The sequence below is a fragment of the Macaca nemestrina genome, chromosome 11 (genome assembly GCF_043159975.1).
Source record: "Macaca nemestrina isolate mMacNem1 chromosome 11, mMacNem.hap1, whole genome shotgun sequence".
NCBI lineage: Eukaryota > Metazoa > Chordata > Mammalia > Primates > Cercopithecidae > Macaca > Macaca nemestrina.
In genome coordinates, this window is record NC_092135.1 from 112,444,707 (window position 1) to 112,467,838 (window position 23,132).

The window sequence follows — 23,132 nt, forward strand, 5'->3', positions numbered from 1 at the left end:
TAGAATTTGCATATCTACCTTAAAATGCAAATATAATAGTTTATGAAGTTTCCTAATGTCATCTTTATCTTAAGTTATCATCTGTATAGGTTACACTGAAAAGAGATGATTTATCATTGCTCTTAATATAATCTGAAAATAAACAAATGTATAACATTTATAGCTGACCTGAAAATGTCCTATATACAATTTTAGTGATATTGGCATTAAGCCAATAGCATTTAAATAAACAAATGAGCTATTTGACAATACTTTTTCTTATTTATTACTCCCTAAACTCACAGTTTCCCCAAAGCCTCTGTGTGAGTTAGTTATTCTAAATATTTAAATAAGAGCCCACTCCCAACACTTCACATCAAGCACCAACACTAAGTGGAGTTTACAAGAGTCAGTGTCACAAAATTAGTAAGGCATATTTTCTATGAATGGTTAACACTTAATTACTGTTTTAAGCAACTTCCATAAACAATTTTACGCTGGCATCTTTGTGCAGATTGCATACATGCAATTATTTCTGACATTTCAAGAGTTATCTTTTCAAGATCTCATAAACTGTATTTATATTATATTGAAATATTTAATTTAAACAAATTACATATATACTAGATTCAAGTTACTGTGAAATAAATTTATAGATAGATCTTTCCTGCCCACTAGGAGCTTACTTCCTGTGTAAAATAATGTGGACAATAATACAAATAAATTTGTTTTTAACAAATTATTTTAAGCACATGGAATTCTCTTGTATTATTTATTATTTCAAATTTTCTTAACCACCATGGGATAGTTTTGTTGTTATCAACTATATTTCAAAAATCCAGATTCATGTTCACTGAAACAGGTAACTGATGTGGATACCACTGTTGTTCTTTAATTATAGGCATAAATAAGTAGGAAATCCTTTATAGCAGCTCCATCCTAAATATAATTTATATTCAACTGTTGGTTTATTCTCTTTCCTTTAGAATTAGATTTTTTCGCACTAATCTCTTGAGTTGACACAGATAATTATAACATATCTTCCATCACTGACTAGTCCAGTTTAAAGAATAATAGAAAATGTGAGTTCAAATATTCTTGAGCTATTTATAAGTGATTCCTTGTAATCACCTTTTGGGGCTCAGTAAAACCATTTCTTTGCAATTTAGACAAAGCCAGACCTTTGAAATTCAGAAGGAATATTCAAGCTGAAGGTTCGTATATAAAATAATCCAAAAGGACAAATTTTAATGCAAAGTATCAACTCTCCAAACCTCACAACATGGCATAGATAGTTGCATCAACTTAGTCTATTTGAGGCCTTAGTATCTTTAAATTGATCCCAAACAGTTTAAGAGCATGGGCTTAAATGAATCTATCTTCATTTTATATATGTCAAATTATTCTTTTTAAATATTTATTTTCAGCCTACCCCTCTTGTATTCCCATGGAAGGAGCTGAGTGTATTTAATATTAGGAGTACATCCAGAAGTCTTTGAAGAGGGGGATGGCTCTTCATATTCATGAAGCTTGCATACTTCTGTTGGTCATCCCTGGATTGGTCATCTCTGCTGCTATCAATCATGAAGACTATCCTGCTGATGAAGGTGACCAGATCTCCAGTAATGACAATCTGATCTTTGATGACTATCGAGGGAAAGGGTGTGTCGATGACAGCGGCTTTGTATACAAGTTGGGAGAACGATTTTTCCCCGGGCATTCCAACTGTCCATGTGTCTGTGCTCTAGATGGACCTGTTTGCGACCAACCAGAATGCCCTAAAATTCACCCAAAGTGTACTAAAGTGGAACACAATGGATGCTGTCCAGAGTGCAAAGAAGTAAAAAACTTCTGTGAATATCACGGGAAAAATTACAAAATCTTGGAGGAATTTAAGGTATGCGTTACCCTCCATACTTATTGAATATCAACTTTTCATACCACGTACTTAGTATATTGCTACATTAAATTCAGAGTTGGAAAAATGTACTTTTAAATTTCCCTTTAAATTACAGCAATTTGATTCTAATTACCATAAGTAGCACCATGGTCAACAAATGGCCAATTGATTTGCTGATCATATTAAGTTTCACAATAACCTTTATTTGTTTCCCAGAAGTATCTGGGGCATACCTAACACCTTTTATTTTTGCCCTTAAACATTTCTTCTCTGCTATTACAAAAATGTTTTCTGAGGGGAACAATTTTGTGTATAGTGTGTCTCCTAAATTAATTTTTAAATTGTGTCAGTTGTGTGTGTGTGTTGCTTATTAGCCTATATTTGAAGTCATTTAACAATATAGTCTAGAATTATTTGTTTATTGTGTGGAAAAGCTGCAGAGATACACTTCTTAGCTGTGGTCCTCATATCAAGAAAATGCGTTGGGCCTACTTATTGTCAAGCAAGATTCCCGTTCTGTTCTCTGCTCGCTGGATTTTTTGCTTACAAGATTCCACAGAGAACTGAATTTTTATCACAATCCAAGTAAAGAGTAGTAAAAAAGACTGTAATTTTTTTCAGCCTACATGGTATTTTTTAGCTTTTCTTTTATGCTTGTGTCATATATTCAAAGTAGCTTAGAGTTCATTTTTATCCCTTATTGGACTTTCTTTTCTCCAATGGGTAGTTTTAATTGGGGTATCCTACAAGCGTGATCTGAACTCTGAAGGTATGAATACATGAAAAATGTCCACCTTAAGTGTAATGGCAGTTTGTGCCTGGAGTGTCTGTCATACTGGTGACTTTATACAAAATGTTCCCATTTCACCTAACCAAGTTCTGTGACAAGTGCTCAGAACCTTAGAGGTAAAAGTAGATATAGCTAGTTTTCAGTGTGGGTGTTTATGTATGAGAGAAGACATTTCCATTACTAACACTGACCCAACTTCTCTCACCACAAGAGTCAAATGGTGCCAGAAATCAGTATGTAGAAAAAGGTCTCAACTGATCATCATTAGCGTAATCTGTGTATTCATAGTTAATTGTATTTGATTCATTATTAACCAGGAATGAACCAGGTTATGTGTTCAAGCCAGTTCTGATTTACGCAAGAATACCCAGTCATAGAAAAGAGTTCCTTAGGACAAAAGGGAAATTTTAATTATGACATTCGACTTTCTTAGATGTGTTATTCTTAACTTTTGTCTATCGTGTATTATTTTATTGCACAAAATTAAGAAGTAAAAACATGAGAGTCTAGTAAAAGTATCATTGTTGACACCAAATAATAGTTGAGAGTATAGTACATTTATTAATGGTTGTATATCTCTAAAATATTGTATATACTTTGACATTACCTATTTTTAATTTCATCTTAATGGAAGTAAGTAGAAGTACTCAACACATTTGATTCTAGGCATGGTTCTATAGTCATATCACCCTTTTCTAACATGCGTTTATATCTAGAGTAGAATACAAAAAGGTATTTGTAGGAACAGCATTTCATAACTAGCACAAATAAAAATATAAGTTTCTGAGATTTATATAATTTGGTAATCCATATTTAATGAAGAAAAAAGATTGTCTAACTATTAAAATGCTATAGTTTTCCCTCTATTTATTAGATTTCACTACAAAGGTATAGCTATGTTACCATGTCAAACAATATAGAGATATTTAAAGAAAAAGTTAATAATTTCTGTACCCCTTCTAGTTATAACCCTACTATAATCTAATTAATCCCTACTACTTCTTTCCTAATGTATGATCCATTAATATGCACAGCTTTTTCACCTTGCTTTTTGTGTCATAAAATTTTTGATGTGATTTTTTAAATAATAGATATCACTTTTTTTAACAAGAAATTTGAGTCATAAAGAGCTTTAGAGACTATATAGGGCAAATGTACAAGAATGAGAAACTGAGACCAGTTTTGGATAAATTATGTATCCAAAACTGTCAAGTTATTTACCTTAATTCTAAATGCTGCTATTCTAACAATACTATATGATCTCTCAAAGCACTTTGTCACTAAGGTCAGATAGACCTGGATTCGAATCCCGAATTCATCACTTGGATATAAATTTTTGAATGGAGTTCTTAAACTTTTTGATCCACAGTGGTATTGACTATAAAATAGCCATTGTAATAATCACTTCCCTTGAAAGGAGAGGTTGGAAATTCTTAATAACATATAATTTCTCTAAAGTCACTAACCTTGTGATGACGGGTACAAAATAGGTATTAAATAAATGGTTGTCCCCTCCTTCTTAACTCTAATATCCAGGGATTTACTCTAAATTCTAAATTCCTCTATGGCTTTGCCTACATTTTATAATGAAAGTTTAACTTTAAAAGACTTTCAAATGAAGAATTCTAATACCTTTTTAAAATGCTCTACTTATCCATATGAACCATATAACTCTAAGTAAATATTAGCCATAATCTGTCACCTTGATTCTCTTCCAACTCAGCTTGCAAGGAACAAGTCATTAATTATTAAAGATGCATAAAACTTTCATATAATAATGTTGATATGTTAATTAGAGAGGTTGTGTTATGAGATTTTACATTTAATATATTCATCCAACAAGCATTTATCAGACTGTTCGGTAGATAAGATACTATAGACATACTTACATTTTAAAGTAGGATATCTAGAAACCAAAATCTCTGCTCACAAGAAAGACATGATCGATGTGAAGAGAGAAGGGGAAAAAGCAGGTAATAAGTTAAGTATATGATTATAAAATCCCAATGTAACTCCCAAGAGATTGTGATGTCAGAAGCTTATCAACATAGTATGAGGCTAGGTTAAGCAAGAGACTTGTCTTCAGGATGCTCACCCTATACACCTTGTAGAGTTGCCTGTTCTTCCAGAAGTACTTGAAATTGATCTGGGGAGACAGAAACTCCAAGGAGGAACTGCTGGAGCAAATTCAGAGACTGGGATGAATACAATGTGCAAAGAGGAGGGAGATGGGTATAATTGGAAGCTAGCTATGACTAAAATGCTATCCTAGTAAGAGGTAACTTCAGATATGTGTCGGTGGACAGTGGATGGAAGGGCCTTGAATGCTGGGCCAAAATATTTAGATTCATCTGAAGAATAACAGGATATAAAGTGCAGATTGTTCTGCACATAGATGACCTAGTTATACATAAATAAAAACGAATGTCCTATATCCAAGCACAGAATTGAATAGAAGTAAAGGGAAATCAATAGTGGAGGAAGGAAGTCTGTTGCAGAAAAAAAGAGAATGAGGTGCATAAGGACAAAGACATTCAGGACAGTTTTCAGGGTAAAATCTAATTTCCCTACTGTAGCCTAGATTCTACTCATCAACCTCTCCAAATCCCTCAAACTCTTGGTGACTTTTCTTCCCTGTATGTTTGCACTGCTGTTCCACAGTGTGGAACACTTTTTCAATGTTGCTCCCTGTTTAAATCCTACTGGACCACTTCGAGGCTCCATTTAAATCTCACCTCAACTGGAAACCCCTGTCTGACTGTCCTACCTCTTATCTGCCACACTGTATCACTCCTTCCATATGTTCCCACGGCCTGCTGTACACACCATCATTACAAGAACAGTAGCTGTTGTCTGATACTGTGAAGAGCTTTATGTATATTATAACACATTTTACAATAACACTGTGAGAATTATACTTTTATTAGCACTGTTTTACAGATAAGAAAACTGAAGCAGCAGAGTGTAAGTAACTTGTCCAAGACCATACAGCTGGAAAGAGGAAAAAGTAGGACTCCAAGCCAGGCAGCTTGGCTGCAGAATCTAAGCTCCTCACCACTTCTACTGTTCTATCCCACAGCAATAATGTAATATATCACACTGCAATAATATTAAATCATATGAAATATAATGTGAAATAATATCATGTGAAACCACTTGTCTCTTCCATTAGTCATTGAACCCTTTGAGGCTAGGGACACTGTTTTCTTTTTTCTTTTCCCTTCTATTCCCAACACCATATGAGCTACGTAACAGTCATTCAATACATTTTTTGATGAGTAGCATACCAGGTCAAATTGTAATCGAACTTACAGGATAAAGAACTTAGAATTTCTTTAGAATGATTTAGTTTCTGTTTATGTGTTGATCTCTTCATTTTAATTAAAGAAGCACTGAAAGTTGAGATGAAAAATACTCTTTGGGCAGTTAAAATGGCACACATTGTTCTCTTATGATAAGAGTGCCTATTTTCATCCTGCCTTGACTTTCTTCCTCGCTTGACCCCTTCCTCACCAAGGGTTGTCTTGGATTCTGTCTCCATCCCAGCATCGCAATGACTACCCAGTGTTTTAGCTGTATTGTCTCACCCGGTGCAGTTGCAAATAATAGGTCACATTTCAATATTTTCTGATCACCAAATTCAAATGTAAATTGATCCACATGTGTCACCTGATAGGAAAACTAATGTCATTTATAAAGGTTGTGGGGTTTTTATTTCATTTACTGATGGAAGCTTTGAAAATGAATTTCTCTCTACTCTTTTTGAAAACTCTAAATTCTCCGGTGTTCTGGTAATATTGTATTAAGATAAAGGTCACTGTATAGTAGATTCTCTCATCTTTCTTTTATGTGCACCCGGGCGATATGACACTGGAACCTACTTTTTGAGAAATAAAGCATATCAATAATAAATTATAATAGCAGTTTCTACCAGAAAAAGTTCATTGGAAATGTAGGCTTAACTATCTTATGCTGAGTTTCTCAAAGGAAGAATTTATTTTGCTCAGTATTTTTATAACTCTGATTCTGCTAGAATTAGCCTTTTTGACTATTTCCTTATACTTTAGAACTTGTACTGATTTAGTTATAAGTCATACAGTGAAGGTTATACTACATGCAGCTGAAAGAAATCTCTCAGCTTTTGCATAGCTTGTTTTATTTTAAAGTGATTTTCTGCAGTCAATTCCCAGTGTCCCTAATTTAGGATTTGGATTTACCCAAGACCAGCTCTTCCCTGCTGACACTGACCTTTGTGTTTTTCCCACTATGGGCTAAAGACAGTGAACCAGGTCTCTGAATTGTATATTTGAAAGGTGCAGTGTGAATATTTTTTGAAGTCGAACATCTTATGGGTTTGTTATTGCTTTTATAAAAATGAGCATGTTTTCATGACACCAAGTCTTTGCCCTGAATTTTATACTTAATATTTAAATCTCAAGAGACTAAAAGGCGACCAGCCTGGCCAACATGGTGAAACCCTGCCTCTACTAAAAATACAAAAATTAGCCGGGCATGTTGGCAGGCACCTGTAGTCTCAGCTACTCGGGAGGCTGAGGCAGGAGAATTGCTTGAACCCGGGAGGTAGAGGCTGCAGTGAGCAGAGATTACGCCACTGCACTCCAGCCTCGGCAAGAGAAGGAGACTCCGTTTCAAAAAGAAAAAAAAGAAAAAAGAAAATTAAACAGTGGGATTATTTTTCCAAATCATTACACTCATAAAAAATGTTGATGCCAATATGGATTTAGAATTGATTTGCCCTTTAATGGGTATATTCACACAGAGATAAAATTTTCAACTTTCTCATTAATAGGTGCTACATCATTAATGTCCAATATTGTGAAATTAAATCTGTGAAAACGTTTGAGTGGGAAGAATTTTGGAATTCAGGTTTGGAAGAGTAATTTGATGTCTAGTTGTTTTTTTTAATATGGAGAAGAAAATGGAAGGCAACATGTTCTAGGAGCTGAGGACCAGATTTATGAAAGAACAGGGAAAACCAGAGGCTGTAGAGATATCTCAGTTGAGGGGACTAACAGGTAGGTAACACTTCGCACAGCACAATTCACTTCCCTCTACCCACTTACCCACCTACCATTTCTGTCTATGAAAAGCACAGGAACTAAGTCAGATGTTTACACAAGGCAATGGAGTAGAAAAAGCATATTTTTGAAGTATGAAGCCTGTATTCGTTTTAATAACAGAGAAATCAGTGGATTATGAGAATATAGGTGCAGTTTTTAAAGAATTTTATACAAAAGAGTTTTCACTTCTCAACAAATGGGTAGTAGAGTCACCAGTGGCATTTTTAAGATATTATCCCAAGAAAGAACTAGAAAGCATCATGATTTTATGCGGCAAAGATAATTGGGGATCTTTGTAAAGAGGTTGAGAAGATTAATTCCATAATTATTGGCTCTGCAAAATGCAGTTTCTGTTTTGCAGAGCATGTTGTGGCTTTTAACATTAAAATGGCTTTGAGTGAGTTAAAAGGAATGCCTTCCCCTTTCAAGTTGCTACAAAATAACAGTGATTGAGACCTTACTGTTGCTTATCTGAGGCTCAGCCTCAGCATGCAGAATGAGTGGGTTCAAAGTGGATAGTCTCAAAGGGGGATTCCCATCTTTGTAAGTAACTGGGGAACCTTTAGTTAATTTTTATACTCTCTGAGTGATTTCATTTCAGAGATTAGAAGTCAATTTCATTTTAAAAATTTATAATGTTCATTGCACACTTTGTGCACTTACAAAAGTACACAAAGTTTTTTGCACTCACAGAAGTACATGACAGCTAGGAAAAAAATCAAATTTTAAAAATAATTTTTTAAAAAAATTCCATTGATAATTGAGTGTTATCCTTTTCATATTAAGTACTTTCTAAAATAGAGTAGAATTATAAGAATAAATGGCTTCCAAATTAATTCCCAAAGGAGTGCATTAGCTCATTTACAGTCAGAATTACAGTCTCTTACTTTACATTTTAAGAGAATTGATGGTCAGCTAGCCCTTTCACTAGTTATACATAGGAGCAGTTTTTCATACTCACTTACCAATATTTATTGCTGTCCTTCATATTGGAAGATGCCGCTGTTAATGGTGATAACTGTGTGACAAGCATGACTACCGAGATTTGTGACTGGGCTTCTGCGCCCTGTGCACATTGGGAGATCAGCGTTGATTTGCAGCCACATCTAAGATTTGCAGAGCTTGTCACTATTAGTGACTTCCCCAGACTTGAGGTCAGTCATCAGTAGTTTACAGACATGATTGCCCATTCCTTACTGACTCACCAATATTGAGAGAAGATGAAGCTGGAAAAAAGAATGACCTGGTAGTCTCCCTTCCAAATTTTAACTCCAACTGTACAAGGTTTTGGATATGTTAAAAAAAATGCCTATTTTTAATTGTTTTTCCTCACAAAAGACAGAATTGGTTAATAGGGTGATATGAACAAGCATAATTTTTTTTCTATTTCCTACATCTTATTTCATAACACAGGCGTACATATCTTTGGCAAATTTTGCAGATTAATTTATAATCTATATAATCTAGATTTTAATTGCTCCATACACGCATTAATTTGGGTGTGTGTGTGTGTGTGTGTGTGTGTGTGTTAAACTGGAGGGAGCAAGAGTGTTCTTCCTTTAAGAAAATCTTATTTTAAGATTATTGAAATCTTTTGTTCCTACTTCTTAATCACCATGAACATATCTTCACTTTGTTTTGTTATGCTGCATCTTGATTTATACATCAGGCAGTGTGTTTTATGAAGGACAGCACAAGAAAAACCTATCGGTGTATTTTTTAGTTGTCTTTTAGGGAAGCGTTTGAAATAAATAACTAAGAGGAGAATTGAAGTGATCAATGTCTTTGCTTTCTCAAACAATAGGCATTATTAATGGGGAACTGGCTTATTTTAGAGTCTATACTTTGGGTTTTATCATCACTACTGATTAGCATCAGTAATTTCAGTCTAACACACTTTCATTGTTGATTTCCTTGCCTCTAGCCTGCTGTAGAGCATATCACAATAAAGCCATCTTTGCAAAGATTTAATGACATCATGGAAAGAGTGAATAAAGTACTAAAGTGACAAGAAAGATCATTCAGTTCCTGAAAAAGTTTTCAGATGACATTATTCTATGGCTGTATAAAGTTGTCTGCAGTGTATAAACATGCACTGAACACAACTCTTAATTTTCCCGTTATGTCACATAACCATGAACAAAACTTGATATACTTTTATTCTATCTATAGAATTGATACAATAATGAGACCATATATGTCTTATGAAGAATAAGTAGTATTGAAGATTTGAAGATTATAGTATTACATATCAATTTATAACAATTACCACTGCCAAAAGGCTTTTTTTAAATTAAACATTATTGGGTTGGGATTTTTGAAGTAATTTTTGTTTTAGTATTTGCCTTTCACTACCATTGTTACATCTTGGTTTGGGATTTTATTTCTAGTACCTGCGTTTATATAAATTTTTCTGTTTGTAAAAAGGCAGGCATTATAGTTTCTTTTTTATAGTCTAGGTCCTTTCTACTTTTGAGCGCTGACCATAGAATATTAGATGTGAAATAGCACTTTGAAATTATTTTATCTAACTCCGTTATTTTAGAGGTGATAAAAGAAAGACTAACAGAAACTTAGTGATAACACTGTAATGGCACAGCTCATTATTTGCAAAGGCAATATTAATATATCACTTTTCTGTGATCTTTTTTCTACATTTTACTACCTTCAGGTTTAACAGAAAAATGCCAGTGCATTGAATCTTGTTTTCCAATAAATATGTTGGATGCAATGATTTATCTCAGCCAATTGTCTATAGAAATGTGATATGAAGACCTATCACCATGACAACACAGAGTTACAAGTAGACAAGAACAATAAAATATTGGCACATCAGAAATCAGTCTTTGATACAGACTGAGTACAATTTGTGAAACTAGCCTAAGTTTCCAAAGGCTGTAATAAAAATGGGGCCCATTGTCTAAAACAGAGAAATTATGTAATTAAACCAAATAATATAAGCCAAAATAAAATGAAAATATATTACATTAAACATTATTTATTTTCACTGAGACTACTTTATACTTGGACGTAACAAAGGAGCAAAATTAGCTGTACTTACTCATATATTTTGATGGTTTTAGAAAATGAAGACCCATTTTTTTTTTCACTTAGCAAACTCTCACCTCTCACTAGATGGCAGGAATGGAGTGTGCAAAATAGATGGCATATGCAGAAATCTCTAATTCTGTGGCATTAGAACAACAACAACAAAAATCTCTAAACTGACTGATGATCAATATCATCTAAGGAAGGAATGTTGCAAAAATTCAGATTCCTTCACCTTTCCATCTCAAATTCCAATTTAAATCATTTAAATCTATGTCATTCTAAAGGTTCTGAGATTATTATAATTCTCAGCAGGATTTGGGAATCACTGCTTTAATTCAGCCTTTTCTAGACTGTTTTCTAAGGAATGCTAGAATCTTGTGTGATTCTTCATAAGGATTTCAATTATTTTTCATGGTCAAATAAATTTGAGAAATGATACATCCTTTAACCTCTCTTGGAAATGAGCAGTACACGTTAGCATACTGAGACTACTCGAGCATATTGGAAGTAGGTTTGTTTGAGAGTTAGTCTGTAGAGTTCAACAGCTGAGAGCTCAAAAGTGTGGTGAAAATTGGATTTTAAAGCAGATCCTACCACTTACCAGCCAACTGACCTAGGACATACTACTTTACCTCCTTATGTCTCCATGTACACATCTATAAAAGAGAGATCATAGTAGACAGTACTTGGCATACACCACGTGATTTATAAAAACTACCTGACATTTTTACTACTATTACTATTAATACTATATTTAATCCAGAATTTCACAAATTTATGTGACAGTAGAACACTTTTTTTTCTCAGAACATTTATTAACATCTTAAAGTTCACAAAAGTTCAATGAAACACAGTTTAAGAAATATTTTGCTAATGATTCAAAATAGGCTAATTCCTTTATTTGATTTTTATGGGCAGTTAATGATGAAAATCTATTTTTTTCTCAGCTTATCTTTTAGTATTTTTTTTTAGTTCCCAAAATTGTATTTAATGTGATTATTTATGGAAATTTATTAATTTGTGTTACAAAAAACAAGTTAGTTGAAAATGGCTTTTTAAAAAATAGTGGTAATATCAATTACAAATAATGGATTATCTAAGACAAGGGTCAACACACTATGCTCCATGAGCCAGATCCAGTTCACAATCTACTTTATTAATAAAGCTTTATTAAAACACAACCATGCTAATTCACCACATATTGTCTATGGTTGTTTTTAGAATGTTCCAGGCACTGTATGACCCACAAAATCTAAAATATTTACTATTTGACCTTCTATAGAAAAGGTTTGCTGATCCTTGCCTAATCTATAATCAGATATTCTTCCCTTTCTACTTCTCTCAAACTGTGCTGTCACCAAATCCTTCTAACTTGCACTCTTGAAGGTTACAGTCATTTGGGTACTGGTGGTTATCAGTTCTCTTTCGGCAGTGCGTGGTCTCAGGGATCTCTTTTCACACAAGTAAATTTCAAAAAGTCTGTAGATTTGCCTATTTTAAATGTATACATACTTAACAGCAGGCATGTTAAGTCCTATTTCTCTGCATTCCTGACTCAGAAAAGTATAGCTTTGCTTTTTGCACTGATGTGTTATAACTTAATAATTTTCCATTTTCTGAAAATTCTCAAATAAAACAGATAAAGATTAACTTTTTATCTTTTTTATATCCCATGTGTTCTCTTTTGATAAGTCAAAAAGTTGTCTTTAATATAATAGATATACTCAGGATTATATTAAGTGAAAACATGTATACATTATTTCTGCTTACTTAGGTACTCAGTCCATTACTACATTTTTAAAATCAGCTTACATAGACAATCCATAGTTTGATCCCATTAAATAAATATCCCTTTCATATAGAGAAGTGGTAGATCTTGTGGGCTGTACCAAAATACGGAAGACAGAAATCTGACCCTCAAGGTGCTCCTAGTCTATCTAAAGGAAAAATACAGGTGCCACTGATGACAAGTGGTTTGTGATGACTGCTCTAGGAACTCAGATGAAGAAAGAATTCAGACTGGGCACGGTGGCTCACCCCTGTAAAACCAGCACTTTGGGAGGCTGAGGCAAGCAGATCACCTGAGGTCAGGAGTTCAAGACCAGCCTGGCCAACATGGTGAAACCCCGTCTCTACTGAAAACACAAAGATTAGCCTGGCATGATAGTGGGTGCCTATAGTCCCAGCTACTTGGCAGGCTGAGGTAGGAGAATCACTTGAACCCCTGAGGCGGAAGTTTCAGTGAGCCGAGTTCCAGCCATTGCACTCCAGCCTGGTTGACAGAGCGAGACTTTCTCTCAGAAAAAAAAAAAAAGTAATTCAGTCTTAAGAACTAAAGGAAGATAGCTAAGAGTGGGGGTTTCAATGCATTAAAAGTAGTTTAGACAAAATTGGAAAGTTTGCAAACATAAAGGCAAAGCTTAGAGAAATGGTGTCAACCTGAGTGACAAGAGCATAAAGTATAGAGAGTTAGAGAGAAATAAGAGTGAGGCGGGAGCATGGGACCAGTTCACAGCATGAATGCTAGGCTAAGGAGCTTGGGTCAAAGTCTGAACTGAGTAGACAGCCACCAAAGGGCTTAGATCACAGAAGCAACAAAACTAGATTTGTGCCTGAAACAAATACCAATGATAGTTGGCAATTTCATTAAGTATGTTGCACATGCATTTCCTTATTAAATTATTGAATCCTAAAATATTTTCACTCCCATTTCACAAATGAGAAAACTGAGATTCAGAGAAATTTGTGCTTTTGTCTTTGTCTTATAAATGGAGATATCAAACTTGACAGATCAAGAAAGGTCTTCTAACTCTAACTCTGGTGTTTTCTCTCATATCTTATCAGCTTTGATTAATTCACTATGAACATTATGCAAGTAATGTGGTAGAGATACTGTAGTTTTCATTTTGGGTGTATATATTTCCTGTCATGTTGAAGGTGTTCAATTATAAGTCTATTTCATGTTTAGTCCCCTCTTTTTCACAGAAATGTGGCACATTGCTAACATAAGGAAAATTCTTTTCCTGCTCCAGATTTATAGGGCTTGATTGGTTTCATTTTAAAAAGCTCCCACTGTCAAAAGAAGTATGCTTCCAAGGCACATTCCTATCCATTTAAAAAACAAACTGCATTCTGAATGCAGTGAGGATTGGCCAGGATTATTTTTGCCAATTTAGAGATTAAAAACACAATTCTAAATCAGTGAAATACAAATTTTTAAAAAAGAAAATACAAAACTTGTTAATGATTCTTGCAGTCTTAGAAATGCAGACTTCTGCCACTGTAAAAACTCATGATGATTACCAAATGAACTCATGTTTTATAGTGAGAGAAGAGCCACAGCTCTCTAATACTTCACTTACTTTCACTGCATGTTAGCTTTATTGCTCTCTCCTAAATATGACAGAGAAAAAAATAAAATTGTTCAGTGTAACTTTAATTTTCCCCCAACATTAAAAATAAAATCCTGCTAAAATTGCAAACCTTTGACTGCTGAGATGTAGAAAGCTTCATTAGAGACAAAAAGGAGAATCAGAGAATTTTTCTTTTGTTAATGAGACTCTAGGACATTCACATTGAAACTAAAAGATACTTAAATCAAGACTCCAAAAACTGTGAGCTAAAGTTACCCTGTTAAAAATCTGTTTTTGGCAAGATTCTGATTAAAGATTGAAGTTTCATCTCTGTAAATAAGAATCTAATTAACTATCTAAAAATACTGTCCAATGCCATTCTCAATCGAACCTCAATTTGAGTGCAAACATTGCTGTGTTTTAGAGATGTAACACAGATTGCTTTCAAAACTCTGAAAGATGTACAATTGTCCCTAGGTATCCGCAGAGGATTGGCTCCAAATCCTCTCCAATACCAAAATCTGCAAATACTCTGTAAAACTGTAAGATACAAATTTCTTACATAAAATGGATTAGTATTTGCATATAGCCTATGCACATGCTCCCACACACTTTATTTCTAGATTACTTATAATTTCAAATACAACATAAATGCTATGTGATAGTTTGTTATACTGTATTGTTTAGTAATAATGGTAAGAAAAATAGTCTGTAAATGTTTAGTACAGACAACCATCCATTTCCTCTCCAATACAGTATTTTTGATTCACAGTGGGTTGAATCCATGCATATGAAACCCATGGATATGAAGGGCTGACTGTATCTTTTACAAATTCAACATTTCAAATAATTCATAATGAATATCATTATGCCATAATAAAAATAAGTTATAACTAATATGCTCCCTTGAGGAATACACAGCCATTGCAAATGGACAGAGTGGGGAAGGAAACTCTGTTGAAGTTGAAAGCTATGATGGCAATCATAGTCTTGTAATCAATGCCGCATCATTTACATGCGCTTTCACGTATTATATCATTTAGTCTCAAAACAATGCAATGAGAAAACTAGAATACTCTTAATATTATATTAACTCCATCTTGCAAATGAAAAACCCAGGCTCAAGAGGTTTAAGTAACCTGTCCAAGGTAGAACAAGCAAGTAGCATTTCATGCCAGGATTTCAGCTACAAATGTGCTTATTTCACGTTATCATATAGCAAGTTCCACTGGGTGATAGCACTAAATATTTTTATACATAGTTACAAAATCATCCCTGCTTCTGCCATACCTTGTCCCAAAGTTATACACTAAAGCAGAGAGGTTTATCAAGAAAGTACTCAGTCAAGATTTTTTAAATTAAAATGTGCTTTCATGTTACTGCCTATAAGCCATCTCAATATATTTTTGTGGAGTGAGGTAAGCTATGAACTAAGCATCAAATAATGAACTATCAAATTCAGTAGGAAATTACTGTTTGGACTTTAAAAATTAGAAATATATTTCAATACCAGCAGTTATAAAGCACTTATTATTATATTTTAATTACTCTTTCTTCATAACCTGTCAAAGTATGACATCAGCAAATAGTAAATGAAGAAAAAATTCCAATTTTTACAAAATCTTTGCACAGAGACAGTGGCAAAAAAAAAAAGGGGGGGAGTTCCTGAGAAATAATCTGATGCGCACTTCCAATACAAATGGGTTGGGTTGTTCCAGGGCGATAACTCCCATCCCTTAGACCCTAAAAGGCCTTGAATTCACTGTCATCCACACACTTTTAACAGGCTGTTATGGCTCTTTCTCTTTTCTGTTATCACTTCCTTTCAGTGTTTTCTGAAGAATAGGCCAGGTCGTATTCATCTCCTATGATTCTTTCAGGCTGTAGAATTCTCAAAGTGATGTACTCTTCCCCAACCATATGTGACCTTGTTTTATTGCTGTTGTAGGTGACTGATTCTTTGTCTGATATCAAAAATCTCTCCTTTCCAGTATCAAGAGAAAAGTTTTGAAGTTATACAGTTACTCACTTTTTTCCTGTTGCATAAATGGGTGATAAATGTAGCACCTTCAGCAGGAAAATACATGGGTTCTGATGACAGTACTCAGTTGCATTGTCAAGAATGCTTTTTGTACCAAAGCCAACTGTCAATCCAGCTTGTCAGTGAAGGACTAAGGACTGCTGCTTTTCCAGAGTATTTCAGAAGTATATGTGTGATCATCAAAACCTTGATTTTATATTAAATCCTCAAGTTTTTGCCTATATGTTTGGGCCCTCCTTTGATGATCATAAAGGCAGCTAAATTATCTTTTTCCTCTCTTAAATATACCTTGGTATTTCCTTGATAAGTATACTGTACCTACTTTAAAAAAAAATTCTTTGATTGCAAATAAAGAGATATTGTTGCTTACCTTCTCCTTACCTACATTTTTTTAAATTTACATTTATATGTTTTCTTCATATTTCGGAAGAAGCTGCATTTTATTGTCATGAGACTCCTTGAAACTGTTGAGGAAAAATATTGGTTCTTCACACCATCAGTTTGTTGGTATAGGCAGAATAAAACTATGGGTTACCTGCCTTTAAATATATACTAAAGTATCTTTTTAAAACTTTATTTTGGAAAAAAATTATTTTATTATTTAGTATTATTTTTCTTTTGAAACAGAGTCTCACTGTGTTGTCCAGGCCGGAGTGCAATGGTGCAGTCTTGGCTCACTGCAACCTCTGCCTCCTGGGTTCAAGCAATTCTACTGCCTCAGCCTCCTGAGTAGCTGGGACTACAGTCACCTGCCACCATGCCTAGCTAATTTTTGTATTTTTAGTACAGGTGAGGTTTCACCATGTTGGCCAGGCTGGTCTCGAACTCCTGACCTCGGGTGATCTACCCACCTCAGTGGTAGATTCCTCCCAAAGTGCTGGAATTACAAGCGTGAGCCACCATGCCTGGCCAGAAAGAAAATAGTTTTAGGGGAAAAAAAAAAATAGAACATTGATAAAATGTTGTGTAGCAACAATGACAAAATTTCAAGAATGAGTAAACATTTTTTTTACTTGATAATTAATAATTACAATTGGGTACTTCATCAATGTTTTCCAATCTTCTTATATTTCACTTTAGCTCAGAGTGCATGCGAATAAAAATAGAAAGATTAAATCCAGTGGTTAGGTTTTCTACTGTAACAGTACCATCAGTTATTCTTACAGAAAAGGTATTTGTCTTTCAAAAACATCAAAATTTGTTTTTAAAAATATTTCAACTCTTCTTTTAGATTTCATGTATTGGAGTAGGAGAGATACATAGTTCATCTCGGTATACCTTATATATACTACTTTGTATACAATGTATATTTAATGAATATATTGAATTTTTTTAAATTAGATATCATATTTCTGAATTGTAGTTTGTTACCTACCTAGTTTATTATATCTACATGGGCAAAGCTACATGCACTCTGCAGTCATTTCACTAAAATGCTTATGTTTTCAACAAAAATGAAATATTTTTTGATAGACACACTGAAAATAATATATTCCACAATGTATTATCAAAATACGAACTCCACCAGAAAAAGCCAGAACAGCTACTACTTAACTCATAATGCAGATAATAATACCACGATATACATTTGCTGAGTAACTGAGATGGTTATTTTTAAAAACTCTGTGCATCTTTTTTTATTATTATTTGCTTCCTTGGTATTAAAATTCTTAAAGAAGTTTCAGCTTGATGTCCATAATTTGATGAGTTACAACCTCAGTGTTCCAAATATGCTCCAATCAATAGAGCGGATCGCTGAAGAGGTCATCACAATCTCCTTAGACCAGGAACGCTGAGGAGCGTTTTAATCAGTGATGCTATGGGTCATCTTTTAGATGATTGTGAATTTTGGTTAAAACCCATTGGATCAGTTGATTATTAGGTGACATCTGTTGCATGCAAATTACTGGCTACAAGAGTGGCAGGGGATGCTAAATACTTTTGCAGTTTGTAATTTAATGTATATTTTAATGAAGTGAACAGTGACATTCCTGAGAGGCATCAGCAACTTTGAAACAGAGTCTTCTAAATTTTCATACGGTTTGAAAGTAATGAGATTTGTTCCTTAAAGTGATAAAAATTTATGGCATAAATTATCTCTAAAAGAAGAGTGCTTCTAAAAGCTGTGTTTTTTCCTTTGTGGAAAAGATTAGATTTTAAATAGTTGCTTAATGGGGGTTTTTTGAAAAGTAAACAAAGATGAATTTTCTTTGATCATTTTCGCTTATTATGAAAGAAATGAAGTACCCCTTGGTCTCTGAAGCCTCTTCTCACTTGATCAGAAGGAAACCCATTTATAGGGTTAGTAAGTATAAACTTGGCTCTTAGAATATATCCCATCTGGCCGGGCGCGGTGGCTCACGCCTGTAATCCCAGCACTTTGGGAGGCCGAGGCGGGCGGATCACAAGGTCAGGAGATCGAGACCACGGTGAAACCCCGTCTCTACTAAAAATACAAAAAATTAGCCGGGCGCGGTTGTGGGCGCCTGTAGTCCCAGCTACTCGGGAGGCTGAGGCAGGAGAATGGCGTGAACCCGGGAGGCGGAGCTTGCAGTGAGCCGAGATCGCGCCACTGCACTCCAGCCTGGGCGACAGAGCGAGACTCCGTCTCAAAAAAAAAAAAAAAAGAAAAAAAAAAAAAAAGAATATATCCCATCTATTTGTGTATCCATCCCTTCAGCTTTCAACAGTATTCACAAGGAGCTTTCTAAGAATCGAGTGTTGTTTCTCAGAATATTCAAAATGTGTGCTGTTGAGCTTTGTACTCTATCCCATCCTTTTGGAAAATTGACATGTTTAAAATCAGGACATTTTCTCAAAAACGATTTTCTAATATGCTAAATTGTTGTGCTTAATAAGCAACCATTAAAATTGATACACATTATAAAATGAGACTATCTTTTTCTCAGATCCTTTAGCAATTCCTCTGCATATATTCTTGTCCAAATTTAGTTAGCACAGTATTTTCTAATGCAATAAAAGTTGGTAATCATCTACTGCTAGATAGCCTAGTCAATGGAGTGCTTGAAGATTGACTTACCTGTGATCTGCATGATGAATATTATGAATTTAAAATTACCTTTAGATGGTGAGTTTATGTGCATTGCCATAATGTTGGAACCCAAATAGTTATTTCATGACTCACAGTCAAAAACCGTTTTCCCCAAAGTGCCCTTTATAATATTTAAATAAGACACAAACATCTCATTGACTCAAAGTCATTTACACGCATAATGAACACAGATGAAGCCGCCCAGAGATATGGTTTAGCAAATAAGAAAACATAGATTATACATACATGATTATGCATTTTAGTTAACAAATATTTGTTGGGTATCTATCGTGCTAAGATGTCTTCTAGGTGCCGAGAATACAACAATGAACAGTATATAAGGAGATTAGAATCTATGAGGACAGGAGCAATTTACCAAAAAATGTAAACAAATCAATAAGATAAATTTCACAGACTGATGAGAGCTCTGAATGGTTGACATGTTGGACAGAGAAGATGAAGGGGCTGGATGACCTGAGTCATCAGGGAAGACCTCCCTGGAGAGGTGGCATTTGAGTTGACACCTACATGATGAGACTTCAGGAAAAGAAAATGGGTTCATTGCTTTTCATTCTTTGATTTTTCCTTAGTGATTTATAGTGACCAATCTCACCATTCACAATTACTCTTTATCTGAGGTTTCTAATAACAATTTTGATTTTAGTCACCTAAACCAATATTTATGAAATAGTCTCCTTTTGCCCTATTATCTTTACTGTATGTAGCAGGAAATCCCTTTATAATCTCGGGCCAGCTGGGACAGCATTTGGAATTGCCATACAAGGTATGTATTTAGGACCAGTCACAGTGGCTCATACCTATAATCCTAGCACTTTGGGAGGCCGAGGTGGGTGGATAATTTGAGGTCAGGAATTCGATACCAGCCTGGCCAATATGGTGAGACCCTGTCTTTCCTAAACACAAAAATTAGCCAGGCCTGGTGTTGTGCACCTGTAATCCCAGCTACTTGGGAGACTGAGGCAGGAGAATCACTTAAACCGAGGAGGCAGAAGTTGAAGTGAGCCAAGACTGTGCCACTGCACTCCAGTATGGGCAACAGAGTAAGACTCCATCTCAAGAAAATAAATGTGTATATTTGTATTCAGAGATAGCAGAAATTGCTTAAATGGAGTTCCACATTAGTTATTTAAAAACACTAAGCTGGAGAAATAACAAATTTAAAACAGATATATTAACTGCTCAAGCCACCTGATATACATATTATATATAAATATACGTATAAACAAGTAAATTTGACCTCTAATCCTAATTTCAACTAAAATTTATGAAAAAGTAGTGAGTGACAGGCATGGATACTAACGATAAGACTTAAATGTTAGACCTAAAACCATAAAAACCCTAGAAGAAAATCTAGGCAATACCATTCAGGACATCGGCATGGGCAAGGACTTCATGTCTAAAACACCAAAAGCAATGACAACAAAAGCCAAAATTGACAGATGGGATCTAATTAAACTAAAGAGCTTCTGCACAGCAAAAGAAACTACCATCCGAGTGAACAGGCAACCTACAGAATGGGAAAAAATGTTTGCAATCTACTCATCTGACAAAGGGCTAATATCCAGAATCTACAAAGAGCTCAAACAAATTTACAAGAAAAAAACAACCCCATCAAAAAGTGGGCAAAGGATATGAACAGGCACTTTTCAAAAGAAGACATTTATGCAGCCCACAGACACATGAAAAAATGCTCATCATCACTAGCCATCAGAGAAATGCAAATCAAAACCACAATGAGATACTATGTCACACCAGTTAGAAAAGTGATCATTAAAAAGTCAGGAAACAACAGGTGCTGGAGAGGATGTGGAGAAATAGGAACATTTTTACACCGTTGGTGGAACTGTAAACTAGTTCAACCATTCTGAAAGACAGTGTGGTGATTCCTCAAGGATCTAGAACTAAAAATACCATATGACCCAGTCATCCCATTACTGGGTAAATACGCAAAGGATTATAAATCATGCTGCTATAAAGACATATGCACATGTATGTTTATTGTCGCACTATTCACAATAGCAAAGACTTGGAACCAACGCAAATGTCCATCAGTGATAGACTGGATTAAGAAAATGTGGCACATATACACCATGGAATACAATGTAGCCATAAAAAAAGGATGAGTTCATGTCCTTTGTAGGGACATGAATGAAGCTGGAAACCATCATTCTTAGCAAACTATCACATGAACAAAAAAACAAACACCACACGTTCTCACTCATAGGTGGGAACTGAACAATGACATCACTTGGACACAGGAAGAGGAACATCACACACCAGGGCCTGTTGTGAGGTGGGGGCAGGGGGAGGGATAGCATTAGGAGATATACCTAACGTAAATGACAAGTTAATGGGCACAGCACACCAATATGGCAATGTATACATATGTAACAAACCTGCACATTGTACAAATGTACCCTAGAACTTAAAGTATAATTTAAAAAATTGATAGACTATATAGATGCAAGAAAGAATACATAATTTATAAAGATAAATAGAATTTTCTAATAAAAATATTTTCATTAAATAAGTCAAAAAAAGTACTTGTAGTTTAATCATAGTAACTATTTGTTTTTGCTTAATCCCTCCAAAATTTATTCATATATTCCTCTGAATTGGCATTATCATTATCTTCTATATGCCATTCTGTTACGATCTTTTGATGAATGACTTTCTGCATTATCAATTTTTTCACAGTCTAAAAAAGCTGGTACTAGCTGATGAATTATTGCATTTAAAATCCTAAGCTAACCTTATTACATATATTTTCTCATTTGTACAACATAGGTGAGTGATGATTATTATGCCATTGACTGAGGATTGCAAGTAGTAAGTAATTCGTCTGATATCACATAGGTAGCAAGTGATGGGTTGAGGATTTATAAGCAGATAGTTTAACCTAAGAACTTATGCCTTTAATCAATATGCTATGCCACTTCTCACAAATAAAAATGCATGCTAAAGTAAAAAAAAAAAAAAAAAAAAAAAAAAAAAAAAAAAAAAAAACAGTAGTGAGTGAGTGAATGTTACTTTATTTTCTAAAGAGTGCATAGAAATAAAGTGTTCTGTGAGGTTTCTTAGAAAAAGAGTTTTCTTGTATAAAATTTTAGGATGGTATAATTCAATCACCATACTTACCAATCTCTAGCTGGCAAAAGCCATGCACTAGTCATAATTTCACATGTTCTTCTTAAAAAATGCTAGTAGAAATAATTTTTCCAGGTACTTGTTTCGGCATTCTCTGTTTCCCTAAGGATAGCTTTATTCTTTAACCTTTGGTTTTACAGGGACATTTTCAAGTTTAATCTATAGTTTTCAACATGGAACAACCCAATACAAGGAAATCTGTAACCAGCTCAATGCTTAAGATGTAAAGATTTATCCAAAGAACCATGAGTTTTATACTGTAAGTGGGAAGTATTTTTAAACTTAATGTCAAAGTAGCACCCTGCACACTCCTAGTAACTTATTCCTGTTCAAGCAATATCTTTTTACAAATGCAGGGGCAGGCAGGGGCAATGGAGAAAGTCAAGTTGAGCAAGAGGACAACAATAGTTCCGGAATTGTGAGATTATGAAAGGGAAGAGGCTTGGCACGTCTGGAGAGGATGGAAAGGGGTTCTAGCGTGAGGTCGATGGGTTACATTTGATTGAGTGTTTACAGTGGGATCAGAGGGGCACATGGAGGCTTGACACGAGAAAAAGTGCACTAAAGTAGAGACAGATCATTTGTAAAAACAATTTAATGAAAACAGAAGAGGAAATCACATGCGTATAAGAGATTCTGAGTCAGAAAGGGATGGCGTACAGTACATAAATAAAGCCAAGTTCAGGGCAGGGTGAGAAGCCACCAATGATTAATGTG

The 23,132-nt window shown here is 34.6% G+C and overlaps 1 protein-coding gene across 4 annotated transcripts in view; it reads left to right on the forward strand.

The window, feature by feature from the left end:
• The window catches only part of LOC105481154 (von Willebrand factor C domain containing 2 like), a 169,142-nt gene that overhangs the window by 2,105 nt on the left and 143,905 nt on the right, over positions 1–23,132 (forward strand). For all 4 annotated transcript variants that reach the window (XR_003017932.2, XR_011610010.1, XM_011740503.3 and 1 more), the window contains exon 2: positions 1,407–1,876. Coding sequence is in view for 2 of the 4 variants with exons in the window: in XM_011740503.3 (XP_011738805.1) it covers positions 1,487–1,876 (390 nt within the window). In the remaining 2 variants the exon portion in view is untranslated. The remainder of the gene's footprint in view (positions 1–1,406; positions 1,877–23,132) is intronic.